This window comes from Sceloporus occidentalis, unplaced genomic scaffold (assembly GCF_023333645.1).
Source record: "Sceloporus occidentalis isolate IW3139 unplaced genomic scaffold, rSceOcc1.0.p SCAF_6, whole genome shotgun sequence".
Lineage (NCBI taxonomy): Eukaryota > Metazoa > Chordata > Lepidosauria > Squamata > Phrynosomatidae > Sceloporus > Sceloporus occidentalis.
The window spans coordinates 104,291,446-104,318,808 of NW_028316986.1; the positions used below are offsets into that span (position 1 = coordinate 104,291,446).

At 40.8% G+C, this 27,363-nt stretch overlaps 1 protein-coding gene across 2 annotated transcripts in view; it reads left to right on the forward strand.

Moving 5' to 3' along the window:
* FYN (FYN proto-oncogene, Src family tyrosine kinase) overlaps positions 1–27,363 on the forward strand; it is a 117,377-nt gene that overhangs the window by 56,299 nt on the left and 33,715 nt on the right. For both annotated transcript variants that reach the window (XM_089530553.1, XM_089530554.1), the window contains exons 3-4: positions 24,532–24,789; positions 25,565–25,661. In XM_089530553.1, the coding sequence (XP_089386679.1) occupies positions 24,543–24,789; positions 25,565–25,661 (344 nt within the window). In that variant the 5' untranslated portion in view covers positions 24,532–24,542. The remainder of the gene's footprint in view (positions 1–24,531; positions 24,790–25,564; positions 25,662–27,363) is intronic.

Consider the following 27,363-nt stretch of genomic DNA (forward strand, 5'->3'; position numbering starts at 1 on the left):
TTAGATATATTAAATGTACCTAGAAGTCTTGTTGCTAAGATTTATCCTGGTGAGATAAAATTTTTGGGATATTACTCAACCATTAGTTAAAGTTAGTTATATTTACTGTCCTCTCTGTTTTATTTATAAAGTGAGACATGTTTGAGAACTGTCATAAGTAAATAATCCAGAATCTCTGAATGAACTTACATGAACTTTGATTATTTGTCCTTTTCTGATGTCACCATAGTCTGAGAGCAGGGCCTGTGTGATAATGCACTTGGAGACCAAGATTGGGTTCTTGCACTTCTGTGGTATCCTGAAAATTCCAGGAGTTTCTCATTCCTTCCTGTTCCACCAGGTAACATGAAAGGCCTGTGATAATGGAAAACTGGAACTGTTGTGGCCGCTGAAAGAGAGAGAACCAGGCAAGCTCCAGAATGACTTGGCCCCAGCAGTTAGTGTGAAGCCTTCCTTCTGTTCCAGCTGCCACCACATTGCCCTCAGAGGGAAAGGGCACTAGCATCCCCTTTTCCTTGTGGGTTGTGTCTTATTAAATGGTACACCTGAAGGCAGAGAACTGACAAATTAACAGTTGGTGAGCTGCTCTGGGAGCCTTTTTGGCTGAAGAGTGAAGTATAAATGCTCTTAAAAAATAAATTTGTAGCTCCTCTCCAGGCCAGCATTACACCATTTTTCTAAAGGCTGAAGCTGGAAATGTGGGAGGGGGAACACTCCCACAAAGCTTTATATTATCCCAGCAGCATGGCCAGGATCAGTGCTGCAACAGGTGCTATATAATGTTAAAACTGGTCACAGGCAGTTTTTGGTATTGGACAATTGAGTTTGAGAAGCATCTGTATTACAGCTGCTGTTCTTCCCATGTTTATAGCTGTGTGTCGGGGTACTTTGGAAGGGGTGTCCAAAAAGAGTATATTTATTTATAAGATGATGTATAGATGCAAAGTATTGATACTCATGCTACCTGTTTGCATAGAGGCCCAGGTACAGAAAATGGAGTGAAAATTCCAAATCAAGGATTCTCGTTTTCTGAATGGTTCAGTGTATCCACACAGAAATTCTCTTAGCAAATAATCCCCTTGGCAGTTAGTATGTATTTCATGAAAATATTTTATACTTAATTTAACTTTAGCAGATGAAACATGTGACCCAGCTTCCGGATAAAGTATATTTCCACTTTTTTGGTTTGTTTTATTGACAGAATTTATAGTTGTTGCTACTCCCTATTGTGCCGTCTGGGATTTATTCCAGGAATCAAAATGAATTTAGAGACAACAGCTGCCACAGGCCAAACAACTCCCCTTCTCTCCAACTCAGCCACCACCCACTCATGCGCATTGATGGGATTGAAGCCCCTGGCTGTGGTCCCACATAAAGGAGAACAAAAGCCTGTACTGTGTCCTTGAAGCACACCAAATGTGCTTCATGATTATTACTCTGGTGGTGGAGGAGGGAAAATTACTATTGCTTATGTGAATTCTCTCAGGTAGACCCATGGGAATTACAAAGCTTGTGCATTTGCATCTAAAGAGAGATCAGTTCTGTGCTAAACTATCCCTCATTTCTAACCTGAAAAGTTGGAAAATAAATATTTATTCCCTGGAGGATCAATAATGGAAAGCAAAAATTTACCAACCATAAGAGCATTTCCTCAGATTATCTGTGATGTGAAATATGTTTTTGCCACATGCTTGTGGATATTCAAAGAGGCCTTTGTGTGAGCTGGAGAGTTTAATATTCCAAATGGCACTAGTGCCTAGAGATCACAAAGTGGGCATATTTGGGCAAAAGCTTTAGAAGCACTATACTGTAAAGTGCTTATAGCATGATTTCCTCAAGCCTGTGGAAGATGTCACTCCATTGTGGGTGGTTGATGGGGTCATGGGCAGAGGAAGTAATACACATACATTGTACGGTTGGAAACCAATTTGGATTCACTCAGGTCAATCCCTGAGAGATAACAACAGGTTCCCTGTACTCCACTTGCATTCAGGGTTTTGGTACCTTTCCACCTTCCCTGCCTAAAATAACACATGTTTTAGTCTAGTAATTATAGGATAGGAAGAAAATAAATTCTTTTGAAATGTGATGCTGGAGAATGAGTGAAGGGAAGCCACAACTTTTATTGACTATCATTATATAGCATTGGCCTGGCATGGGTAATGGATCCAGAAAACAGATAACTAGGCTGATATTGTATCAGCACCATTTTCCCTTGCCCTGTCTACGGAGGGACTATTTTGGGGTGAGGGCTGCAGAATCTAGTTGGGTGTAAGCCACTGAATGATTCCCTACCAGATGGGACCAGTCAATAGCCCCTAACTAGACATCATCCTGGTTGTTTTAATCCCCATGGAGACTCTCAGGTGAAGCCTGCCCTCCAACTGGATCTGATCCCATGCCAAACCTCAAAAGCTGTAACAAAGAATTATATGTCATAGTTTTTTGTTGCTATCCACCCTTGAGTCAATCTTGACCCATGATGACCCTGTAGAGGAGACATCTCCAAGATTCCCTGTTCTCCACTGCTCTGCTCAGATGCTGCAAATTCATACTGTTTTACAGAGTCCATCCATTTAGCATGCGGCCTTTCTCTCTTTTTGATTCCCGCCACCTTTCCTAGCATTATTGTTTTTTCCAGTGAGACATGCTTTCTCATGATGTGGCCAAAGTACAACAGCCTTAGTCTAGTTGTCTTGGCTTCCAGAGAGATTTCTGGTTTGATCTGTTCCAGCACCTATTTGTTTCACTTCTTGGTTGTCCATGGTATCCTCACTCATTCTCCAGCACCACATTTCATAAGAATTTATTTTCTTCCTATCCTATAATTACTAGACCAAAAACATGTGTTATTTTAGGCAGGGAAGGTGGAAAGGCACCAAAACCCTGAATGCAAGTGGGGTACAGGTAGGCTTGCCATATCCCGCCTAGGGGCGGGACTTTCCCGGTTTGGGGCGGGTCCGCATGGTCCTGCCCCAGTTTGGCCCCACCCCCGGGATTCCCCCCCCAGCCAGGCCCTGGAGGCGGCTCCGCAATCGCAGAGCCTTCCAAGGCCTCTCTAGGGCCTGGGAGGCAGCGTCTCCCAAGCCCCAGAGGGGCCTTGGAAGGCTCCGCGATTGTGGAGCCGCCTCTGAGGCCTCTCTGGGGCTTGGGAGGCAGCCTCTCCCAAGCCCCAGAGGGGCCTTGGAAGGCTCCGCGGTCAGAGCTCCGGCTGCGGGGTCCTCCAAGGCCTCCGCGAGGCCGGGGAGGAGGAGGAGGCTGCTTGCCATCGCGGCGATCGCGCAATGACAGGCGGCCCCCACACTCCTTCCCGGCCTGGGAGCAGGCCAAGGCTTCCTCCCAAGCTGGGAAGGAGAAGGAGGACAAGGTTTGAAAATGTAGGCTTTTTTTTTTTTTAATTTCCTGGCTAGGAAATTTTTTTAAAAAAGTCCTACATTTTAAAACCTTGTCCTACATTTGTCCCGGTTTGGAGGTCCTCAGCTATGGCAACCCTAGGTACAGGGAACCTGTTGTTATCTCTGAATGCAAGTCGAGTACAGGGAACCTGTTGTTATCACCTGAGTGAATCCTATTTATTCACACCATTCTCCATCTACATCTGCCCCTCTGATCTGTCTGCCATAGATGGACAGAGACAGAGAGAAGGTGAAAAAGGAATATTGTGACTCCTTGCTGTGGCACACCATTTCTTGGCCCACCAGTAGGCTTCTTTGGAGCCCTGGCATATATTGTATTTTTTGCCCCTCTAAGATGAATTAGTAGCCTTATTTAATCTGTCTGATAACTCCACCTTAATTTATCTAAAGCAGAGATGGTAAAGTAAAGCCTTCCAGATGATACAGGACTGAACTCCAAGCATTCATTAACTGAGTGACAAAACTGACTATGGCTGATGAGATTTGCAGTCAAGCAGCTTCTGGAGTGCCACACATTACCCTAATCATAACGTTCATTATACACAGTGTGTATTAACAAATATGGTCATGTTGTGTAATGCCGGTCTTTGGTGTCAGAACATAATAATGTGCATTTCAAATGTGCTTTTACATGATTTTACATCACAGTGGCAGATACTCATGAATCCAGTACAACTTTCAGGAAAGTGCAGAATGGGATTTATATAGACAACAATGCCCAGGTTGTTTCTAGGCTGCAATATGCGACAGCTAACAAGGCCAATGCAATTTTAGGTTGCACCAATAGAAGTGTAGTGTCTAGATCAAGGGAAGTAATAGTGCCACTCTGTTCTGCTCTGGTCAGGCCCCATCTGGAATATTGTGTCCTGTTCTGGGCACCACAATTCAAAAAGTAAGTTGAGAAACTGGAGTGTGTCCAAAGGAGGGCGACTAAAATGGTGAAGGGCCTGGAAACCATGTCCTATGAGGAACAACTTAGGGAGCTGGAGATGTTTAGCCTAGAGAAGAGAAGGTTAAGATATGATAGCCCTTGAAGGGATCTCATATTGAAGAGGGAACAAGCTTGTTTTCCAGAGCAATGGATGCAAGCTCCAGGAGAAGAGATTCCACCTCAACATTAGGAGGAACTTCCTGACAGTAAGAGCTGTTAGACAGTGGAACACACTCCCTCAGAGTGTAGTGGAGTCTCCTTCGTTAGAAGTCTTTAAACAGAGGCTGGATGGTTATCTGTCGGGGATGCTTTGATTTAGATTTCCTGCATGGCAGGAGAATGGACTGGATGGCCCTTGCGGACTCTACAATTCTATGATTTGGCAGAGATAGTATGGATTAATCCTCTTTCGTCACACTTTTTCAGCTGCTTTTAAAATGTCCCACTCTCTCTCCCCTTCCCTCACTTTTCCCTATTCTAATCAGCTTATTTCAGTTGCTGGAAAAATCATTTGCACTCAGTTAACTGAGCAGGGAGGTGAGGATGAGTTGAAATCTTGGCCTCTCTAGCAGGTTCAGGCAAAAGAAAACTGTTGCAGCCTGTTCCAGCTTGTTTGTTCTTCCATGTTAGTAACTTTTGCCATCTTGACCACACTCTGGTTCTTGGCCTTATGTGTTCCACTTTTCACCTGTGAAATGTTATGAGGTATGGGAATGCATTTTTTAATGCCCTTGGCATGTCCCATTCACTAAATTTGGCAGGGTGTCTAGATAATGACATTTTTGGTTTGCAAGCCTCCCATGTCTTCCCTTTTATTTCTTTCACCTTTTCCAGCAGAAAATCCATTCAGGAAAAAGATGGAATTGGTATACAGTTCAATTTATTGTTTACAGTAGACACTCCTAGAACATGGATGGTGAAAGTGTGATCTGTAGCTCACATGTGGGCCCCCAAAGTCATTTTAGGCACTCAGGAGCCCTAGTGCATATCTATCTATCTATCTATCTATCTATCTATCTATCTATCGCCCTGTATGGACTCCACACACACACACACCTTTTTTCCCCTTTTGTCCCCCCTCCCCTCAGCCAAGGTCCAGGAGAGGTCTTTTTATAATAGGAAGTCAATTGGGAATTGATTCTTGACTGACTTCCTGGTGGTTGTTTTTTAAAGGTGTCTCCTGCACCTAAAAAGGGAGTGGTGCCAAAATTTCCCTCACATTTCCTATGGGACTGTGGAAATCATTTGGAGCCAATATTTTTCCAAAAATATTTGGGTTTGAGAATGCAGTGGGGGAGATGTAGCTCCACAAAGTCCCAAGGAGAGTCAGTACTCCTCCCAACACATGGCATGTGTTACCCCTGAGCTGGGAGCACCCTGAAATGCTAGTATTGGTTTAGCCATGGAAAGTAGGCAGAATTCAGTCTTACACCTTCCACAAATCCTCCTCTGCTTCCCTTAAATCTGTTTTGCTATTATTTGCTTTAATTAAGGGTCAGACTAAAATTTTAAACTTCCATGTTCAAGTTACAGTAGGTTTAGGAAATTTAGGAACATCCATGGACATAGTTAGCAAATAGTTAATTTAATCCAGAATTAAGGGATAAGGGGATAAAAGAGGAGGTTGTGAAGAGGTTATGCCCATACCTGATCTCTAAGTGTTTTATTTACTGTTTCAGTAGGTATACATATGTACAGACCCACTAAATATAAATATCTCACAGAACAGAGAACAAAATGTGGTGGGGTTTTTCCCCCATATCATAAAAAAATACTGCTCCAAAGTGTAAAATCCATGATTAATGTACTGTATTTTCTGGCATATAAGACTACTTTTTAACCCAGGAAAATCTTCTCAAAAGTTGGGGGTTGTCTTATACGCCAGGTGTCATATTATAGGGCAGGTGCTGAAACTTCTGAGCTGGACTGGAGAATCTGCGGTCACCGCATATAGTGGGGGGAGCTCAAAAATGGCCGCGGCCACATCCCCGCCATATGCAGTGATTGTATGAAAGCAGCTACCGCTCTGATAGTCTTGGAGACAGGAAGCACTGGGCAGGCAGGGAGAGCTGACCAATCCAAGGAGGCTTTGTATACAACAAGGTTTCCTGCTAAGAACCTGCATGTCATAAGCATTTGAATTTAAATTATCATATTGAAATCAAATCTGATGTTTTTTAAATTTTGATTTGGTGTGTGTTGGAAGAGGGGTAGTCTTATACAGTGAGTGCATCCCAAACTCTATATTTTAATTGGAAAAGTTGGGGGTCGTCTTATATGCCCAGTCGTCTTATACATCGGAAAATACGGTAATCATATGTTGGTGTCAGTCTGACTGTTTAATAGCATTTTAGTGAAAATGATGGATGAGACAGGCTTGGAATATCTGAATTCCCAAGACTCAAAATCCTGGAGGCAAATAAAAGATAATGAGGTTTTAAATTTAAATCATTACACACCAATTTCTTGATTTGGAGCGCTGACTGTAGCATTACTTGATAATTTGGAGTGTTGCACTATCAGATATTTCACATTATAAGATGGCTGCAGGGGAAATGCAGGAACTGGTAGATGATAGCATTCAAGTAAAATGCACAGTAAGCTGTATTAGAGTTTACTATCTCATGTGACCAGGTTGGTCAGACACAAGGAACCATACAAAAGAAACCCAATCACACTAATGCATTAGTATAAAAGAATCTTGGTGGCAGTTTGACCAGAACAGCAGATTGGATCTGTACTGAATTGGGCTATTGGTAGTATTTTTGAAATAAAATATTACCACATTTCTCTGTGATACGCTGATATTGTTTCCCTGTCACTAACATTTATTGAAAGGTTTTTGTCATAATATGATTCTTGCCAAGCCTATGTCTCACATTTTGGATTATTCTGTAGCTGGCGGTATGGGAACAAATCATCTTCCAAATGCCTCTTAAACTGCAGAATACTGACAGTTGGAATTTTTATAATAGGTTAATGCTTTGTAACTGTTGCCTTAGGCAGTCCAGCCAGATTCTTTAGAATACATTATATTGGGTCCATTATAGTATATGCAGCTTCTAAATTGTATCTTGTACAGTGAAACTAATAATGAATTAAACTAGTTATTAAATAGAAAGCAGTAATATATTTGTCATGATTTTAGTAAATCTGGCCTTTGAAAAGGTGACATATGATTCTGAAAACCACTGGCTTTCTGGCTACTTAGTCAATAATCATATTAGTAGGAATATTGCTTTGTCACTAGGCTGCACAATTTGTAAATAAATTTTAAAGTACTCTGGTTAGTACTTGGATGTGAGACCACCAATGAATACCAGGTGCTGTAGGCTGTATTTCAGAGGAACAAACTGGCAAAATGACCTCCAAATATTCCTTGCCTAATAAAACTCTGTGAAATCAGTGAAGTCACTATAAGTCAAGCTTGAAGACACATATACAGATACACAATAAGAAGCACATGAGCAAAAGCTTACTGGACAGAATCCTGCTGGTGCACTATGCTGGTGTAACTGGTGTAATGTATGTTTTTTCATGGTTGCATAGTGGTATTTGGAAGAAGGCACAGAAAGTCTCTGGTTACCATCTGAAGAACAAGCTGACATCTTCTGAGCAACCTGTTTACTCACTCGCTGGTTTCCAAGGGTGGGATTGAAATGCTCTAAATGAATATGTGGGCCCTTCAAGTAAAAGGTGCTCTGGGAATGCTGCCCTGAAAAATTGCCTCAGATTTGCAAAAGTAATATTGGTTTAAAAAACAACCAAGACCACAGGCACCGAGGAAATGGGCTACTTTGAACCATTGTGGAAAAGGCTTTTTCTTCCTTCTCCTAGTAGCTTTTTACTGTGAAATTGCCCTACTCCTGCTGCTTGCAACTGTGTGGAGTTATACGAGCCAGCCTGATCACAGACAAAATATAGATCTCTAAATGCACACATTAGGAATTATGGCATTTATCACTGCCAAAGGATTTTATCAGGCTCAGTGGATAAATATTAACACTGCATCCGCACTGCAGAAATAATCCACTTTGACACCATTTTAATTGTCATGGCTCAATGCTATGGAATTCTGGGATTTGTAGTTTGTTGAGGCACCAGAGCTGTCTGACAGAGGAAGCTAAATATCTTACAAAACTACAATTCCAAAAACCCATAGCACTGAGCACAGTGGTGTCAGACTGGATTATTCCTGCAATGCAGATGCAGCCCCAGTCATATGCTTTGCAAGATTTCTGTGTTGTTCATACTACACATATAGGATGCATCTACACTGTAGAAATAATGTAGTTTGGCACCACTTTAAGTACTGTAGCTCCATCCTATGGAATCCCCAGATGTGTAGTTTTGCAAGGTCTTTAAGGCTTCTCTGCCAAGGAATGCCGTTTTTTCATAAAACTACAAATCCCAAGATTTCGTAGATAGAGCCATTACAGTTAAAGTGGTGTCAAACTGCATTACTTCTACAGTGCAGTACATAGTTCCTATGAGGTGTGACCCTAGAATCACAGGCACAGGTTTTCTACTGCATCGATATACTTCATTATCTTTGAGCTTTCTAAAATTTTTAATATATTGTCAGCTGGCTTTTATTTTTAATTTCTTGTAATATACTTTGGGAACTAAAAGTTGTATATAAATGGAAATAATGAAAGGTTGTTAGTAGAAATAAGGAAATCTTGAGGAGCAACTCTCTTGCAGAGAGACATAATGACACAGTAGGATTTCTTCCTGATCCTTAGAATTTTCCTGGAACAAGTTGTGAAAGAAAAATGAATGGGGAAAGTTCCTTTTTTTTAGGGGTAAAAAGTGTTGTAAACTTTATTTTAAAAAAATACTAATGCATGAAAAAAATAATGACTGTAATACACAAGCACTTCAGAGTACTGATCTATGTTCTGCAACTTTCTGCCAAATACAGAACTTTAGAATAATATTAATTTGAACAAGAAAACAATCCTTGCCATCTACATAGGGTGCTTCAGAAAGGAATACTTAGTCTTTTTGGTGTTTTCTTTCAGAATAAAAAGAATCTGCCACTTAACTTGTCCCAACTTACGCTTCTCAGCTATAAAAGGTTGTAGATGTTATTCTTAGGGGTTTTACCCTTAAAAGTGGATCAAAATTAAAATTTTAAATACATGTATAAAATAATCAAAAATACATTTATTGGGTGGGGATAGAAGGTATTCGTCTTGAAGAGTTCTCAAGTGATGGATTTTAAAGGAATATGCTAAGACAAAAAATTACAATGCAGCTATTTTAATCATGTTTGCTGAAGTTTGTTTTTTACACTCCCTCCTCCCTTTAGGCATTGCTTTTCCCCCTTAACTGAAACTGGTACAAGGAAAGAGAATGAAAGAAGAATTCACTATTCCTTTCTTCCTATTAAAAAGGAGGCCCTAGCACTCATAGCATTATCTGGCAATGAAACTCTGCAAACTGGGAAGAGTGGCAAAGTGGTCTTTTGTTAAGAGCTTGGGGTGATCTTCCTCCTCTTTCATTTGCTGCATTGGAGGGGTTTTGATTACTCCTGCTCAAACAGCCACTTTGTGCTTCTGTGTTTTCTTGTGGATTTGCCAGGTGACCCCCTGACTCATGGGCACCCAGCCAGTTCCACCACAGCAACTATTCCTTAAACAAGCACAGCATAAGAAGTCAGTTTCTGCTACTGCTGTCCAGATGGAACACTGTCTTTCCTGTTTCTTTTCAGCTGGTGGTGACTATATCTTAGGTTGTACCTTGGTTTAAAAATGTGAAAGACACTCTCTGAATGTCAACATAAAGATAACTTTCCATGAGGTTCTACAAGGTATTTCATTCTGTTGGTTGATATACCACCCTTCATACTGGTAGATTTTCATCCTCTGAAATGCGCTAGTGGAAAGGACTAGCCTTTGTTCTTTCAGCTTCTGTCAGTGAGTTGTTTCTGAACACATAAGATGTAGGATGGTTTTGCACAGTTAGATTAAGAGGAAAGAAGTTAGTAATCTAGTTTGGTTCCTCATCATGATTTAGTTTTGTTTTGTTTTTCCTCATGTAAAGACAACAGATAGAAGTACTGTATTTATTGGCTAGAAACAAAAACGTGTCCACCAGACAGGTCACCAAGAGGTTTTTAGGGGTTTTAAAAGTCTATTTAACAAAACAAAAAGTTCCAATGCATTTTGGATATTTTTAGGACTGAAACAATTTGTAAATCATGCTGTTAGAAAGGAATGTATGCTGAAAGATTTTACAACATGTAATAGTACATTTTGGCATGTGGCATACTTGTAATACTGGTATATGCCATACTTTCTTTGTAATAAACTATATAGGTAAAGATTTTCCCTTTGACAAGTTTGTTTAGTCATGTCTGACTGTAGGGCATGGTGCTCAGCCCCGTTACTAAGCCGAGGGAGTCAGTGTTGTCAAAGATGACTTCAGGGTCATGTGGCCAGCATGCTTTTGAATGGCTATGTTGCTTCTCATGCCAGTTGGAAGAAACGTTTTTGCCAACAGTCTCAAGAATTTGATCAGGAGGGCTTTAAAATGAGTTTCGTGGGGGAGGGATACAGTATTAAGGTATCCAAAAGGGCTGGAGAAAATAGTCAAACTGACATAGAGGAAACAAAACAAATAGTGCAAGGACCCAACAGTGGGAGGCAAAAAAACTTGCAGAGGTAGCAAGTAAAGGGGACCCATGGTCTACGATGTCTCTACACTAATGCACAAAGCATGGGAAATAACCAAGATGAACTTGAACTCCTAGTACAACAAAGCAAATATGATATAATAGGCATCACTGAAACCTGGTCGGATGAGTATCATAAGTGGAATGTAGAAATAGAGGGGTATAACCTTTTTAAGAGAAATAGGCCAAACAGGAAAGGAGGAGGAATAGCACTATATGTCAGAGATATTTACACAAGTGAAGAGATCCAAGACATCTATACTGGCAACCAGGTGGAGAGCATCTGGATAAAAATTAACGGGGAGGGAAACAACAAGGATGTCATGGTGGGAGTCTACTACAGACCCCCAAGTCAGACTGAGGAATTGGATGATATCTTTCTAGAACAGATGACCACACAGTCAGAAAAGAGAGATGTAGTAGTGATGGGTGACTTCAACTATCCTGATATTTGCTGGAAGTCAAACTCAGCAAAATCCTCAAGGTCTAGCAAATTCCTCACTTGCCTAGAAGACTATTTCATGGTCCAAAAGGTGGAAGAGGCAACAAGAGGGTCAGCTATTTTGGATATGATCCTAACCAACAAGGATGACTTGGTTAATGGGGTGCAAGTAGTGGGATCATTAGGTGGAAGTGACCATGTTCTCCTGGAGTTTGTTATACAGTGGAAAGGAGAAGCCAGCCATAGTCAAAAACGCATTCTAGACTTTAGGAGAGCGGATTTGAGTAAACTTAGAGAAGTATTGAGGGTGATCCCATGGTCAGAAATACTAAAAGGGAAGGGAGTTCAGGACAGATAGGGCTTTCTCAAAAGGGAGATGCTGAAGTCACAATTTCAAACAGTTACATTGAGAAAGAAAAATGGGAGGTGTCTCAAGAAACCAGGATGGATGACTAAGGAACTTTCAACTGAGCTAAGTTTTGAACGTAACATGTATAAGAAATGGGAAAAGAGGGAAATCACGAAAAAGGAATACAAAGAAATAGCAAGCATTTGTAGGGGTAAAGTCAGAAAAGCTAAAGTACAGAATGAACTCAGACTTGCTAGAGAGGTTAAGAACAATAAAACGGGCTTTTTTGGATATGTCCGCAGCAAAAGGAAGAAGAAGGAAATGGGAGGGCCACTGCATGGAGAAGATGGCAAAATACTAACAGAAGACAGAGAAAAGGCAGAATTACTCAACACCTTCTTTGCCTCAGTCTTCTCGGAAAAAGAAAAGGGTGCTCAACCTGAGGATAATGGAGCAGAGGACAGAATAGGGGAATTTCAGCATAGAATAAGTAAAGAGATAGTACAGGAATATCTTGTTAATCTAAATGAACTTAAGTCTCCAGGACCAGATATACTACATCCAAGGGTATTAAAAGAACTGGCAAATGTAATAGCGGAGCTATTGGCAATAATCTTTGAGAACTCCTGGAAAACAGGAGAAGTCCCAGCAGACTGGAGGAGGGCAAACGTTGTCCCCATCTTCAAAAAGGGGGGAAAAGAGGATCCCAACAATTATCGTCCAGTTAGTCTGACATCAATACCAGGAAAGATTGTAGAGCAGATCATTAAACAGAGAGTCTGTGAACATCTAGAAGGCAATGCCATAATCACAAAGAGTCAACATGGGTTTCAGAGAAACAAGTCATGCCAGACAAATCTGATCTCTTTCTTTGATAAAATTACCAGCTTGGTAGATGAAGGGAATGCTGTGGATATAGTATATCTTGATTTCAGTAAGGCCTTTAACAAGGTTTCCCATGACATTCTTGCAAACACGCTTGTAAAATGTGGGCTAGACAAAGTAACTGTTACATGGATTTGTAATTGGTTGACCGGCCGAACCCAAAGGGTGCTCAACAATGGCTCCTTTTCATCCTGGAGAGAAGTGACCAGTGGGGTCCCACAGGGCTCTGTCCTGGGCCCAGTGCTATTCAGCATCTTTATCAATGACCTGGATGACAGAACTGGGGGCATACTTATCAAATTTGCATATGACACCAAATTAGGAGGAATAGCTAATACTTCAGAGGACAGGATCAAATTTCAAAATGATCTGAATAGACTAGAAAGCTGGGCCAAAGCTAACAAAATGAAATTTAACATGGAGAAATGTAAGGTACTGCACTTAGGGCAGGAAAATGAAATGCACAGATATAGGTGACTCCTGGATGAACAGACTACGTGTGAAAGGGATCTAGGAGTCCAAGTAGTCCACAAGTTGAACATGAGTCAACAGTGTGATGCGGCCGCTAAAAAGGCCAATGCAATTTTAAGCTGCATCAAAAGTATAGTGTCTAGATTAAGACACTATATTCTGCTTTGGTCAGGTCCCACCTGGAATATTGTGTCCAGTTCTGGGCACCACAATTCAAAAAAGACATTGAGAAACTGGAGCATGTCCAAAGGAGAGCGACTAAAATGGTGAAGGGTCTGGAAACCATGCCCTATGGCAGGGGTAGGCAACCTGCGGCCCACGGGCCGGATGCGGCCCGGCGAGGCCTTGGGAACGGCCCCAGCCCGGTCCTGCCGCCGATTGCCACCGAGGCCTTTGGGGGGCAATTGTCTATAGAAGCCTCGGAAACATGCATTTATATTAACATTTTTTAAAAAATCAGCGAATTTTTTCGTGTGTCCTACATTTTTTTAAAAAAAGTGTCTTCCATTTGAAAATTTCGTCCTACATTTGTCCTGGTTTATTTATATATTTAATTTTTTAAAAAAAACATTTAATTATTTATCTTTTGGCTTCGGCCTCCCAGTTGTCTGAGGGACAGCAACCCGGCCCCCGGCTCAAAAAGATTGCCTACCCCTGCCCTATGGGAAACGACTTAGAGAACTGGGGATGTTTAGCCTGGAGAAAAGAAGGCTAAGAGGTGATATGATAGCCCTGTTTAAATATTTGTGAAGGGATGTCATATTGAGGAGGGAACAAACTTGTTTTCTGCTGCTCCAGAGAACAGGACCCGGAACAATGAATGCAAGCTCCAGGAAAAGAGATTCCACCTCAACATTAGGAGGAACGTCCTGACAGTGAGGGCTGTTTTACAGTGGAACACACTCCCTCAGAATGTAGTGGAGTCTCCTTCTTTGGAGGTCTTTAAGCAGAGGCTGGATGGCCATCTGTCGGGGATGTTTTGATTGAGATTTCCTGCAGGGCAGGGGGTTGGACTGGATGGCCCTTGTGGTCTCTTCCAACTCTACAATTCTATGATTCTATGTTGGCAGAAGCTGGGACTAGGATGGGTCTGAAACAACTGACCCCGATATCGTTAGGATCAGCGTCTGAACCATTAAGCCACCACACCCCCATAGACTATATACAGGCAAAATGACAAGGCAGCATCATATTAGTGTGGGATAATGCATTGATGAAACTAAAGTTGTACTATATAGGAAAGATAGATTCCCATAGAATAAAAGGTTTATCCTTAAAAAAAAGTCCCAAGCAGATCGATAACTTCTCTTTAGGAATAACCACTTTGAATCTCATTTTGGGAGAAAAGCGGGATATAAATCAAATAAATCAGTCAATCATTCAATAAAGGGAGCTAGGTGGATGCTAATGAATCTCTGAACCTTGCAGCATTGCAGCTGTTTCTTATCAGTGCTGGAAGATAACAGAAACTTGACTTCTACTGCCTTGCAGGGGGTAGCAGAGAAGAGCAAGGACATTTGAACTGAATAGCTTCATTACTCAGAGTCAGTTTATTTGATCCTGGAGAATAATGGTTGATATATATGTTGTTGTGGTAGAAGGATGAACACTAGGAGTGATCACTGTTTTTACCTCATGTAAACCTCTGTGTCTGTGTGAAAGAGTGATGAGGATTTATTCCCACTGAGAACAGCTTCCTTAGCACTGTGGATTAAAAATCTACCATAGTGCAAATGGCCAATGCCAGAGACACTTTTTATCCTTTTTTCTTTTCTTTTTTGGCTTTAAAGCTCAAGGACAAGTGTGAACTTGTAAGTAGTTAACAAGAGGTGTGTTGACTCAGAGGGGAATTTAAAAATTGTAATGAACCACAGTGCCCATCAGCTCTAGACACACTGCAGAAATAATCCAGTTTGAGACTGCTTTAACTGCCCTGGCTCAGTGATAGGAAATTCTGGGAACTGTAGTTTTGTGAGACATTTAGCCTTCTCTGTCAGAGAGTTTTGGTGCCACAATAAACTGTAATTACCAGAATTCCCTGGCACTGAGCCAGTTCAGGTAAAGCGGTCTCGAACTGGATTATTTCTGCAGTCTGTTTTGGACCACACTGAGGAGTGACAGAAGATGCAGTGTGACGGTATCTTGGGGAAAACATATTCCCCAACTCTCTAGGAAGCAGAGGCAACAGAGGTTCCTGAAAATCGAAATACCTGTACTGTACATTGCTTTCACTCAGGATTCAAAACAAGTGCCAGAAAAATGTTTATACAGGTACAAAACAAATTGATCACCATTTGCTATAGACTGCAGTTACAGTCATTATTAATATACGTAGTTGTGATATGACCAAGTCAAACCCAAGTTTATGGCAACCCTCTCCTACCATTTTCTTGGCAAGATTTATTCAGGGAAGGTTTGCCATTGCCTTCCTCTGAGGCTGAGAGAGCGTATCTTACCCAAGGTCATCCAGTGAGGTTTTCAAGGCTGAGCAGTTCTTCAAACCCTGCTCTTCCAGAGTCCTGATCTAACTCCCAAACTACTATATCTCATAAGCTCTCTTACTGATATTATCCCATTCTTAAACTCTAAAACTATATTTCATAAAACTATTGAAGCATATATTTCCTTATTCACTGATTGATTGCTTTTCTAAATTAGCCAGTGTTAATAACATTGTAATGCAAATTAGTTTAACTGAGTTAACTGTGATTCAAAATAATGAATCAGAAATATGAAAAGTAAACAAGAACAATTATTTTTTTCTGTTATGATGAAATGCTTATTATATAAAGACAAGAGAGAAACAAATATTTGAAAATAGATTTATTGAGAAATGGCATGGGCTTAGGGATGATAAATTTTAGAATGGTGTTATTTATTATTTGTTTGCTATTTTCTGTATCATTATATATATTGTTAAATATAAAAGTTATGTAAAATTTTACAAAACAGCAAAATGCAAGTGTTCATATGATAAATGCTGCAAGAAATGCTGAAGCCATTAAATAATAAAAGTATTGAACAATAATCTGGCAACTGGCAGTTCTCAAGAGCAAAACATTGCTATCAGTGCCACTGTTTTCATTTTCTCCTTAGATGGCTATAAAGTCAGTGCTGAGTGATAGAACTTTGAGGCATTAGAATGCTTTTTCAGTTTTAATACACAAATTTACTAATAGCAAAGTGCTATAGTTGTGTAATATGAGCGATGAGAAGGCATTAATTTGTTCAGATCTCATATTTTTATTTTGTTGTCTTAGTGACTTGAGATCTCCTGTTGAGTTTTCTGCTCCACGTGCCCTTTTAGTTCTAGTTGTCAGTTTCTGGCATGGTTGTGACCTGCCATATGTCATGTGGTTGGCACATTTTGGTAACAGGAAAGTTGAAAAATCTGTGATAAATGAATACCTTAGGTCAGTGATCCCCAAACTGTGCTCTTTAAGAGATTTTGGACTTGAGCTTCCAGAAGGCTCAGCCATGTTGCCCAATAGTTTGGGATTCTGGGAGCTGAAGTCCAAAATCCCTAGAAGAGAACAATTTGGAGACCACTGTCTTAGGTGAACTGCATTTTATAGGGGCTCTACCCTTTGGCTGTAGTGGCTTAGTGGTTAAGACACCAATTCTGATTATCAGAAGGTTGGCAGTTCGAGGCCTGAATGCTGCCTGATGGGATGAACTCCTGTCACTAGTCCCAAGATCTGACAATCTAGCAGTTTGAAAGCATGCAAATGCAAGTAGATAAATAGGTACCACTTTGGTGGGAAGTAACAGCATTCAGTGCAGTCATGCTGGCCGCATGACCACCAGTGTAGTCTCGGACTCTTCAACTTACTAACTGAGATGAGCACCACCCCTACAGTTGGTTGCGACTAGACAAAACTACCTTTACCTTTACCCTTTGAATGCACTGGTATTGCAACATTTCCAGGTTTCAGGAGATTTGGTATGTCAAGGTGGCTGGACAAAACTGAGCAGAGCACTATCTTTTTTGGAACATGAACAGTACATGGCTCATCTCTTTAGTCTGTAGTATCACAGCAAAAAGTCTGCTTAAGTTGCACTCTGCTTATTTGGCAGCTCTTTTCTTTCTCCCATGCAAAACTGATTAGCAGAGTGAGTAGGAGGAAAGCAAGCACAGAGGTTTACATGCATTTATTTAACTGGTTCTAGCCCCCACTTTAAAAGATCAAAAACATATAGAAAATTATATCTTTACTGAGCCATTCTGCTTAGATTCCAAATGCATTACTGTCTTTTCATTCTTTATAATTGTGTTATATTTCTGTCATGTATTATATACAGTCGAGGTATAGGAAAGAAATTTAAGCTAGGTAAGTTAAGAAAATAAACAGCATTTTCCTTTTTATTCTAGACTTTTTGTGCTGACATGCAGGTGCTCATGTTTGATTGATCGTGCAAATACATGACCTTGAGTTCACACGTAAGATGAACCAGGGTGCTCAGGAGAGAATAAGGATATACTGTCCACCTTGCTCCAACAGTGTCCCTTTTTGAGTTTATGGAATGGTCTTGTAGGTCATGCTACCTCCTGGGTTGTTGTACCAGGGGACTGCAACATCCATGCTGAAGCTACACTTTAAGGAGTGACTCAGGACCTTGTTGTTGTTGTTGTTGTTAACTGCCCTCTAGTCATTCTCAAACCATGGTGACCCCATGAATGAGACATCTCCAAGATTCCCAAGTCTCCATTGCTCTGCTTAGTTCCTGTAATTTCATACCCATGACCTCCTTAATAGACCCATCTAGCATGTGGCCTTCCTCTCTACTTCCTTCCACCTTTCCTAGCATTATTGTTTTCTTCCAATGACCTCATAGCCTCTATAATAATGATTGATGTGTAGTGCAGAGGGACTCCTGTTTGATGCTGTGGCCATTGGCTTGCACTGCATTTCAGGATGCTGTGTGCTTTACGACATACACAGTATAAAATTCCTGGGAGAAGCTTTCTAAAATTCTGGCTGATCATATCCTAATCTTCAATCTTCTTTCCATCTAAATCCAATGAATCTCTTTGCTGTCTAATGGCTGCATCCACACTGCTAAATTAATCCAGTTTGACATCACTTTAACTGCCATGGCTTAATGTTATGGAATTCTGGGAACTGTAGTTTGTTGTGGTACCAGAGCTCTGCCACAGAACTCTGAAACACATAGAGCAGAGCTCTGGTGCCACAACAAAGTACAATTCCCAGAATTACATAGCATTGAGCCATGGCAATTAAAGTGGTGTCAAATTGGATTATTTCTGCAGTACAGATGCAACCTAATGTCAGTAATCATTGGATAAGGATGAACAAATTGGAACTTAATCCAGACAAGACAGAGGTGCTCTTCCAGAGATAAATTGCAATGCAGATCAGGGAAGAAGGCATCATTCTGTGGTGCAGGGGTAGGCAACCTTTTTGAGCCGGGGGCCGGGTTGCTGTCCCTCAGACAACTGGGGGGCCGAAGCTGGGGGTGGAGCTTCCACCCTCCGGGGTGGGGCCGCATGCTCCGCCCACGGAGTGATGATGATGATAATAATAATAATAATAATAATAGTAATAGTTACAAGCATGGAAACTACTAAAATGCAATTCAAAATAAAAGGCAGAAAGCATGCACACTGTCTCAACCCAGAAAGGCACAAGGTGCTGAGAGGGGATTTTGCACAGAGAACACCAAGGGCGAGTAAATAATAATAATAATAATAATTACAAGCATGGAAACTACTAAAATGCAATTCACAATAAAAGGCAGAAAGCATGCACACTGTCTCAAGCCAGAAAGGCACAAGGTGCCTTCCTGGCTTCTGAGGGGCCTGGAGGCCCTCAGAGGCTGGGAAGGAGGCGGGGGACACCCGCGCAGGCATCCTCACCCGGCTTCTGAGGGGCCTGGAGGCCCTCAGAGGCTGGGGAGGAGGTGGGGGACACCCGCGCGGGTGTCCTCGCCCGGCTCCTTCCCGGCTTCTGAGGGGCCTGGAGGCCCTCAGAGGCCGGGAAGGAGGCGGGGGACACCTGCGCACGCATCCTCGCCGGTTCCTTCCCAACTTCTGAGGGTGGCCTCAGAAGGAGAGGCCTGGGGCCACGCGGACCCTGGGAGGAGCCCGCAGAGGCCCAGGAAGAAGAGGAGGAGGAGGCAGGACCAGCCTGGGGCCGGTCCTGCCGCCTCCGTGGGCCGGATGTGGCCCGCGGGCCAGGGGTTGCCGACCCCTGCTGTGGTGGATTGGGTCATATCCCTTTGACAACTCAGGTTTTCAATTCATTTATTTTATCATTTATTTAAGGCTCCTTTCCTTGATCCTTCCATCTTAGAGGCTTTTTTGATGGATGCAAAAGAGAGTACTGTGCAAGGCTGGGCTACTCTTCATCCTCTTCACCTTCCATCAGCAGGCAAAGACCTTCATATTCAGATAGACCTGAATTAGTGATCAGTCTTGTTTGTTATAAAAGGAGCTTTGAAGCCAGGTGGGCACTGTACGTAGGAAAAAATAATTTATTTTGAATAAGCTTTAAAGTTCTTTGCTATTGTTTATATTTTTACCTCATAATTTTAAAATTCTTTTTACCGTTGTCACCCCTCAGTTCCACTCAGGGGGAGAAAGGTGGAGCAGAAATCTAATATATAGATAATAATAAATATATAGGATCAGAATGCCTTTGTAAGAGATTGTCTGTTTGATTTCCTAAATATTTTATTTGTTTATTTATTTATTTATATTAAAATATCACAGCCTCAAGATGTGGTTGGCACATTATGAAAACAATCAGACTAAAACAGTCAAAATAATTTAAGCAAACTAAAGTGTGTACATTAGTATTTGAGAGAAATCAATGAGACCCAATGGTTTTGATGAACAGACAATTTTTTACTTGATGCCTAAATGAAATCAGTGTTGATGCAAATTGAGCCTCCAAGGCAGAATAGACCCATTCCAGCAGACCAGTCCTTGGGCAGGTTCATATGAGGAGAGGCACCCCCTCAAGTATTGAGATCCCAAGACAATTGGAGCTTTAAATGCCATCATAAGCTGCTAATACTCAGACTGAAAATGTATTGGCAGCCAGTGCAATTCTTCTAAGACTCCCATTTTTGGACAAAGGTGGGATATATATTTAGTAAAGAAATAAATAAATTGCTGTCTATGTGGTATTCCAGTCAAGCTACTACATTTTGTTCTAGCTGTGGCCCAGAACAGACGAGGGTTGCCTGGTGAGCAGAGCGCCCACACGCCGAGTGCACAACGGTGACATCGCAGCTACACCGCTTCCAAACGGGGTGGCACAGCTGCGATGTCACCACACCGTCTCTGGCATTGCAGCAGCGCCGCAAAAAGGAGCTGCTTCCGGGCGCTCCTTTTTTGCTTTGCAGCAGCGCCACACAATTTGGTTGCTGCAGCGCTCCTGTGGAGCAAAGAGAGGCGCCTGTATCTGTACCACGCCTGTATCTTCTGAATCTTTTTCAAGGGCAGCCTCACATAGAGCACATTACAGTAGTATAATTGGGAGGTCACCCATGCATGCAGTACTCTGGCTAAGTTATCTCTGTCCAGGAAAGGCCATAACTGGTATACCAATTGAAACTGGCACCAAGCACTCTAAACCACAGAGTCCGTGTGGACCTCTAGGAGTACTCCCAAGCTGCACACCTGCTCCTTTAGAAGAATGCAGGCTTATCCAGGATAGGCAGTTTAACCAATTTCTGGACCTGAAAAGTACCAGTCCACAAAGTGTCCATCTTACTGGGATTCAGCTTAAAAGGGAAAGAAAAGTCTTTTCTTCCATAATCCATAGAATTTGACTTTTCTTCTATCCCTTCCACAGCAGCTCACCGTATTCCACCTCCCCTCTCCCCCATAAAGGCACAATCTCTTGTTCGGAAATTATTTATTTGATATCCCTTGCTTGGGCAACTCTTGGGTAAATGTGTCTAAGATTTTAGAGTCGCATGTAACTTAAGTCTCAATTCAGTGTGATTTACTCCCAAATTAGAACCAGAGCTTGGAAACATGTTACTTATAATTTGGTAGCTTGTTCGTTTTTGCATTAACAAACTGAAATGTTATTTTTCCTTCTGTGATGGAAAGGGCTTGGAGTTCACTATTTGTCAAGACAACATAATGGGGTTTCTGGCTGTTGCACATAACTGGATGTGCTCTGACTCAGTGTAAGCAACAGATGGGGGAGAAGCAGAGTCCTGTGGGAGGTTGAAAACAGCTAAGTGAGGAATCAGCAACCAGAGGAGGAAGAGGAGGAGGCATATGGAAAACATGAGTGACATTAGAAACTAAGGAGGTTTGGAAATTTAAAACTGAAAATGAAAGAGTTAACCTATTTTTCTTCTCTGCTTCCATTCTGCTGAAGTGAAAAATATTGCTACTCATATCAGAAAAAGAGTTGCAGAATATGCATGTAGGCCTTCAGGGTTGTTATGAGTTGTGAAAGAGAGTTTCAAGAAAGAGAGAGTGTTTCTTAGTACTCAGCCTTGGCTCAGGCATGACCTTTAGAGCAAAATGGAAAGGCAGAGATATGAGTGAGTAGCTGCTTCTGGATGCAGGAAGGTAGTCCACTCAGGATTATGATGGTCAGAAATGAGACCCAATCAGTAAGCATTTTGAAGCAATGCAGATCAACCTATATTTTTCAGGTAACAGCACAGTGTTAGTAATGTGGCATCCAATGAGTTACTTTCTCTACTGTATTGGTAAAAAGTAACAACTTGTTAGCTGATCAGAGTAATGAGGAATGTAAGAAGTTCATTTTTAAAAGTAGCAATTCCAGCCTAGCAAAGCACATATAGGACTCAAGGTTTAGTGCTGTAACTGTAAGAACAGTAGGTGTGGAATTGATGGTTTTATAAAATTAAAGTTTCTTATGACAAACTACCTATCTATTATTTCTCAAAATTTATTTTATGTTGAAACTATTTGTCTCATTTTGCTTTGCAGAAATGGATTGCCACTGGGCTGTTTTGCACAGCTTTTTGTAACACTGATGGCAGGTTTTGGAACTGTCATATGACCCAGCAATATCTAAATATTTAAAATTGAAACCATAGTAAAATCTTGTTTACTGCTTGTGGTGCTGAACAAAAACCTCTACGGACTCTAACAGAAATGGTTTCCAGATTTTCTTGAATGATATCACCACTTTCCTCCTTAGTATTTGTGTATGTCTTTTTTTAAAAAAAAATATGAATGCTTGCATTCAGCACAGTAAAGGTTTGTGAGGCTTTGCAGTAATAGCAGAAATTAGATTCTTGTTCTCTGGTTGTTTAGCACTATGGTACTACTGCTGAAGAGTGTACTTAAAACTATCTACAAAAGCCTTAGAGTCATTTTGAATCAAGTCCAGCCATGTGCTTGTGATTCTTCCTGAATCTTAACTAGGCAGCCAATGATATCATGCATAGTTCGTGTCTTCCAGAAGAAATGGACAACTTTTCAAAGTCCTGGCTTGAAAAGAAACATGTAGGTTACACCCTCTGTCACATCTTACACAGTCCTGCAACCAAGCAGTCTTTATATGTGCACTGTCTATGCATTGAAGCCAAGTTGCAGAGCACAATAGAAAGGGAAACAGCCACTCCATCAAACTTTTTCACACCCTCCTCCCCATCACTGTCCCAAAAATACATGCCAGCAAAAAAGGTCAGGAGGGAAAAAAGAAAGAAAAGAAACAAGTTAAACTATTTATTTTAAATTTATACTGTACTCATGTCACCATTACTTGTTTTTAACCTCTGATCATTTATTCATTATGTACTTTGCAGCTTGTGTTACCTCTGTCCATATTCATTGCTGGCATAATTTTCTAAGTTATTTGTTCAGATGTCTTGCAGTTCTTGAATAGTTGTTTTCTTTCTTGCTTTTTGGAGGCAGTATTATAATTAGTCCATACAAGTGCCTAGAGACACTTGTGTCACTTAATATTAATCCCTTCCACTACTTGTGACCTTAGAGTCACCAGACGTGGGGATAGAGGAATGGGGATGGAGATCATGCCCATGCTCTTTGGAGCCTATACAAAGCCTCTGAATTGGTCTGTTAATGAGAGATATATGTATTTTGGCTCATTCTGTGTGTGGAAATGTAGCAGTGCTTCTCTGAATGCAATATTTGCTTACATAGGAAGTGTATATGCAACAAATCAGCAATTGTCTCTTAAGTAGCAATGATGAGATGGAGGGGCCAGTGTTGGGCAGTGACAGTTGGTGGCTCCGATGCCATTTGTATAGTCAACCCACTCTGGGTTTTAGTTGAAAATTATCCAAGGTGTTCAACCCCAGCACCTTGGAAAGCTCCATTAAATCTAGGTTTTTGAAGATTAAAGTCAGATGTTCAGACTTCAAATTGGATTCATGATCCCACTGACATCAAAGTTACTAGCCTAACATAGCATGGGATGATCAAAAAAAGGTTTCTATCTTCCTGGAGGAGGTGAGATGAGGACTGTCAGAGGGGCCAAAAGGGTCTGAATTATCAAGTGTACCTAGCTTGTTTTTTTTAAATAAAAATATCCAAATTCTTATCTGACAACAGTGAATACTCTGAGTTTATTTGGATCAGGCAAGTGCAACATAAACAAATCTCTAATGAAGGAAATATGCTGGATTGAAGAGCCTGGTGTGGTGCCCCCCTTTTTCTTCTTCTAGGTTTGTCAGTGTGAGTGAGTTTTTAAAAAAAGAGTGGGTGGAAGTGCATCTGTGGAATCAGCAACTACAGGCTCAGTGGTTTATGAACAATATTTTCCAGAGTGGTAAAGAGGGTGTAAAGTTACTTTAGAAAGCCAAGGTTTTCTTAAGAGGACTTTCCTCTTAAGCTACAAAAATCAGCTGCAGCTTCAGGCAGAAAAAAACAACCATAAAGGGTGTGTGTATCTAATCTGATAAGCTGCCCTCTGTGGATTTAACACTCTTGTCATTCTTTGTTTTGCTCTTTATTTATATTGTGGATACATTATTTATTTTTGGTTAATTACTAGGTAGATGATTATTCATGAGGAGCATATTCTATTACATGTTCAAGTGAAATAGATACTGTATTATGCACAATGTATATTAATTGGGTACTAACACTTATTTGTATATTACCATTTGTCATTAAACTTATATCTTTTCTATGTGTCATGTTGCATCTGTATTACTAGAATGATTCATATGTACAGGTGTAGTTTACATTTACCATTACACTAGTGATATGTTTACAGAGTAGCTTTACAGAGCTTGATGTATAATTGTGAATCTCAGACTATTGTTGAACCAGGACTGATATTCATGCTAAGCCATTTAAGTGAGCTGTACTTGAAATCAACATAAAAACAAATATGCATTTTCTCTCTTTGCCCTTATTTCTTGCAGGATTTTAGATAATGGGCTGTGTGCAATGTAAGGATAAAGAAGCAACAAAACTGACAGAAGAGAGGGATGGGAGTTTAAACCAGAGTTCAGGTTATCGCTATGGGACTGATCCCACCCCTCAGCATTATCCAAGTTTTGGTGTGACTTCAATTCCAAACTACAACAACTTCCCAACAGCTGGGGGACAGGGACTGACTGTCTTTGGTGGTGTCAATTCCTCTTCACATACTGGCACATTACGTACAAGAGGAGGAACAGGTAATTCATTCATATTGAATACATTCATTCTTTTCCTCCATGTTCAATAAGTTCTTCAGTAAAAAATAAAAATGTCAGGCTTTCTCCTACTCAGAGCCTTCTTCATTCTTGTCTTACTTATCCCTAATTAGAAGCCAGGGAAATTATTCTGGTTGAAGTCACAATACAGTACTCCTCACGTTCTGTTCAGTTAACAAAAGTAATTTGTGTTTTATGTAAAACTTCTGTAATGATTTTTTTAAAAAAAAATCTAACTGCAGATCTATAGGCCATCTATTATTTCCAATTTTAAATAACTCAAGGGCTGCCATAAAGAGAAGGGTACAGGCTTGTTCTCTGCTGCCTCACAGAGTAAAGCTAAATCTGATGGTTTTAAGTTACAGGAGGGTAGGTTTCAGTTGAACCTTAGAAGGAACCTCTAACAGTGAGAGTAGTCTGACAATGGACTCAATTCCCTAGAGAGGTGTGTGGTCTCCTTTCCTGGACGCTTTCAGAAAGAGGCTGGATAGTGACATGCTGGGAATGCTTTACCTGGAGATCTGCATTGAACAAGGGGTTAGACCTGATGGCCTCTTCCAACTCTCTATGATTTTATTACCCTGTAGGCTGTTTATATGCCACAGCCAATTATGGAACAGCACATTTGTTTTAAAAGGAATAAAATGGGGAGTGTGTTGTATTGTATTGATTTGTTTATTCCCTCAAAGTTGGAACTAAAGACAGGACTCAAGGCAACTGGTGGCTGTTTTATTCACATTAGTGTCTCTTTACACAGGTGTAACTCTTTTTGTGGCTCTCTATGATTATGAAGCAAGAACAGAAGATGACTTAAGCTTTCATAAAGGAGAAAAATTTCAGATACTTAACAGCTCGTAAGTTTTCTGCTACTGCATAACCTTCTTAATGCTCTTCAAGCAAATTGTAGCCTCAGCACCACTGAACCATTTGCATCCTCTTTTGTTTCCAAAGAGGCATATGGTACATTAGGTTAGGGCCACCTGTCCTCAAATTGTAATTGTTTTAGGGAACAGATAGGGATTATTGTGTTTATTTGAAGTGATTGAAGTCAATTAAGTTCCACATATGTACATAAGTATTTTTTTCAAGAAATTGTGTTCCACACCAAATGGCTTCAGCTTGCAAAGGCTGGCAGAGATCTATATTTATAGCATATTTCTGTGCATTAACTTAAGTAAAAAAGCTTGAAAGCCATAACCTAAGCAATGTTTGAATATGGAAGTAATACATTGTGCTTTGGCTGTGATCCATGTTCTTTGCATAAGGAGGGAAGGATGTATTGGCTCTGCATGCCAACAAAAGAAGGGAGGGAGCTTGGTGAGATAGGAAAGGAGGAGGAGGAAGGGAATGAGCCAAAGTAGTTAATTTTTCCTATAACCTCTCTCCTACTCCTCACTCTTGTGGTGCACCATCTCCTCAGAATGCATCCAAAGAGACAGAGCCTCACCCCCAGAGCTACTTCAACTGGTGTAATAAGTAGCTCTGCTTCTGGACCTGACTCATTGGATGCACCTTACAAGAACAAACCATCAGGTGCTGTAAAATAAATAGGAGGTGCAAGAAGAATCCTCCAGAGTGCTGCCTCTCCCTTGTCAAGTGCCCTTGGCTAGCTGGAGTTTATTCTTTCATGCAAGGAGCCCATGTATCCTGCTTTCTACTTTGCTGAAGTGGATTGTTATTACAAGACAGGCTTTGAATCTGAAAACTGGAATAGATTAATCAGCAATGGAAATACAGCCGTTTAAATGCCAGTGATATTGTTGCAGTTTTTAGAAAGGTTATTTTGAACCATCGGTGCGGTACATTGCTCTGCTTCAGTTCAAAATTTTGCTCAACATACATAAGCATTATGAGGTTGGGCACATCTTCATTTTTGCTGTAAATGCATAAACTGAAATGAAATACCTTCACAGTGAAGCATAAAACAGTGGAAAATTGACGTAAAGGTAGAAGATAATTTTAAAGAATATTTCATGACTCTGTGTATCCGAACAGCTTTGATGTACATGAAAGCACAGCCGCTTCGGTTAAGACTTATAAAAAGAAAGGGGTTTTTAAAATCGTACTTTGCTTTTAAATTTGAAATGGAAAAAGAGTCTGACAAAAGATTTATATTATCCACTTTCTTTTATGCTTCAAAATGATACTGTTGCAAACCTAACAAAGTAATGCTTGAATAATAAGCAGACCCATTACAGATTGTTGACTGCAATGGGTAAGTCTCAAATACCCAACTAGCAGGACTCTAAAAATGAGAATTTATGCTCATACAGCGATATTGGAATGCATGCTGATGTTCATACTGCTAGGATTTTTAAAAGTGAGCTGCACATACAGGGCTTTGCTCTGCTCTGTAATCATGTTCAAGGACCTTAAGGCTTGGAACCAGGCATTGAGCATATTGCCAGCCCTTTGTGGTTTTACTGAGATATTTTTAGAAGGTAAAGTAAGGGAGTCCCATTGTGTAGAAAATAAATCCCAAGATTGCACTGCTTGAATCTATATTACACAAAATTAGACTACAGTACCCATTTTATACCAGTGTTTATTAGTGAC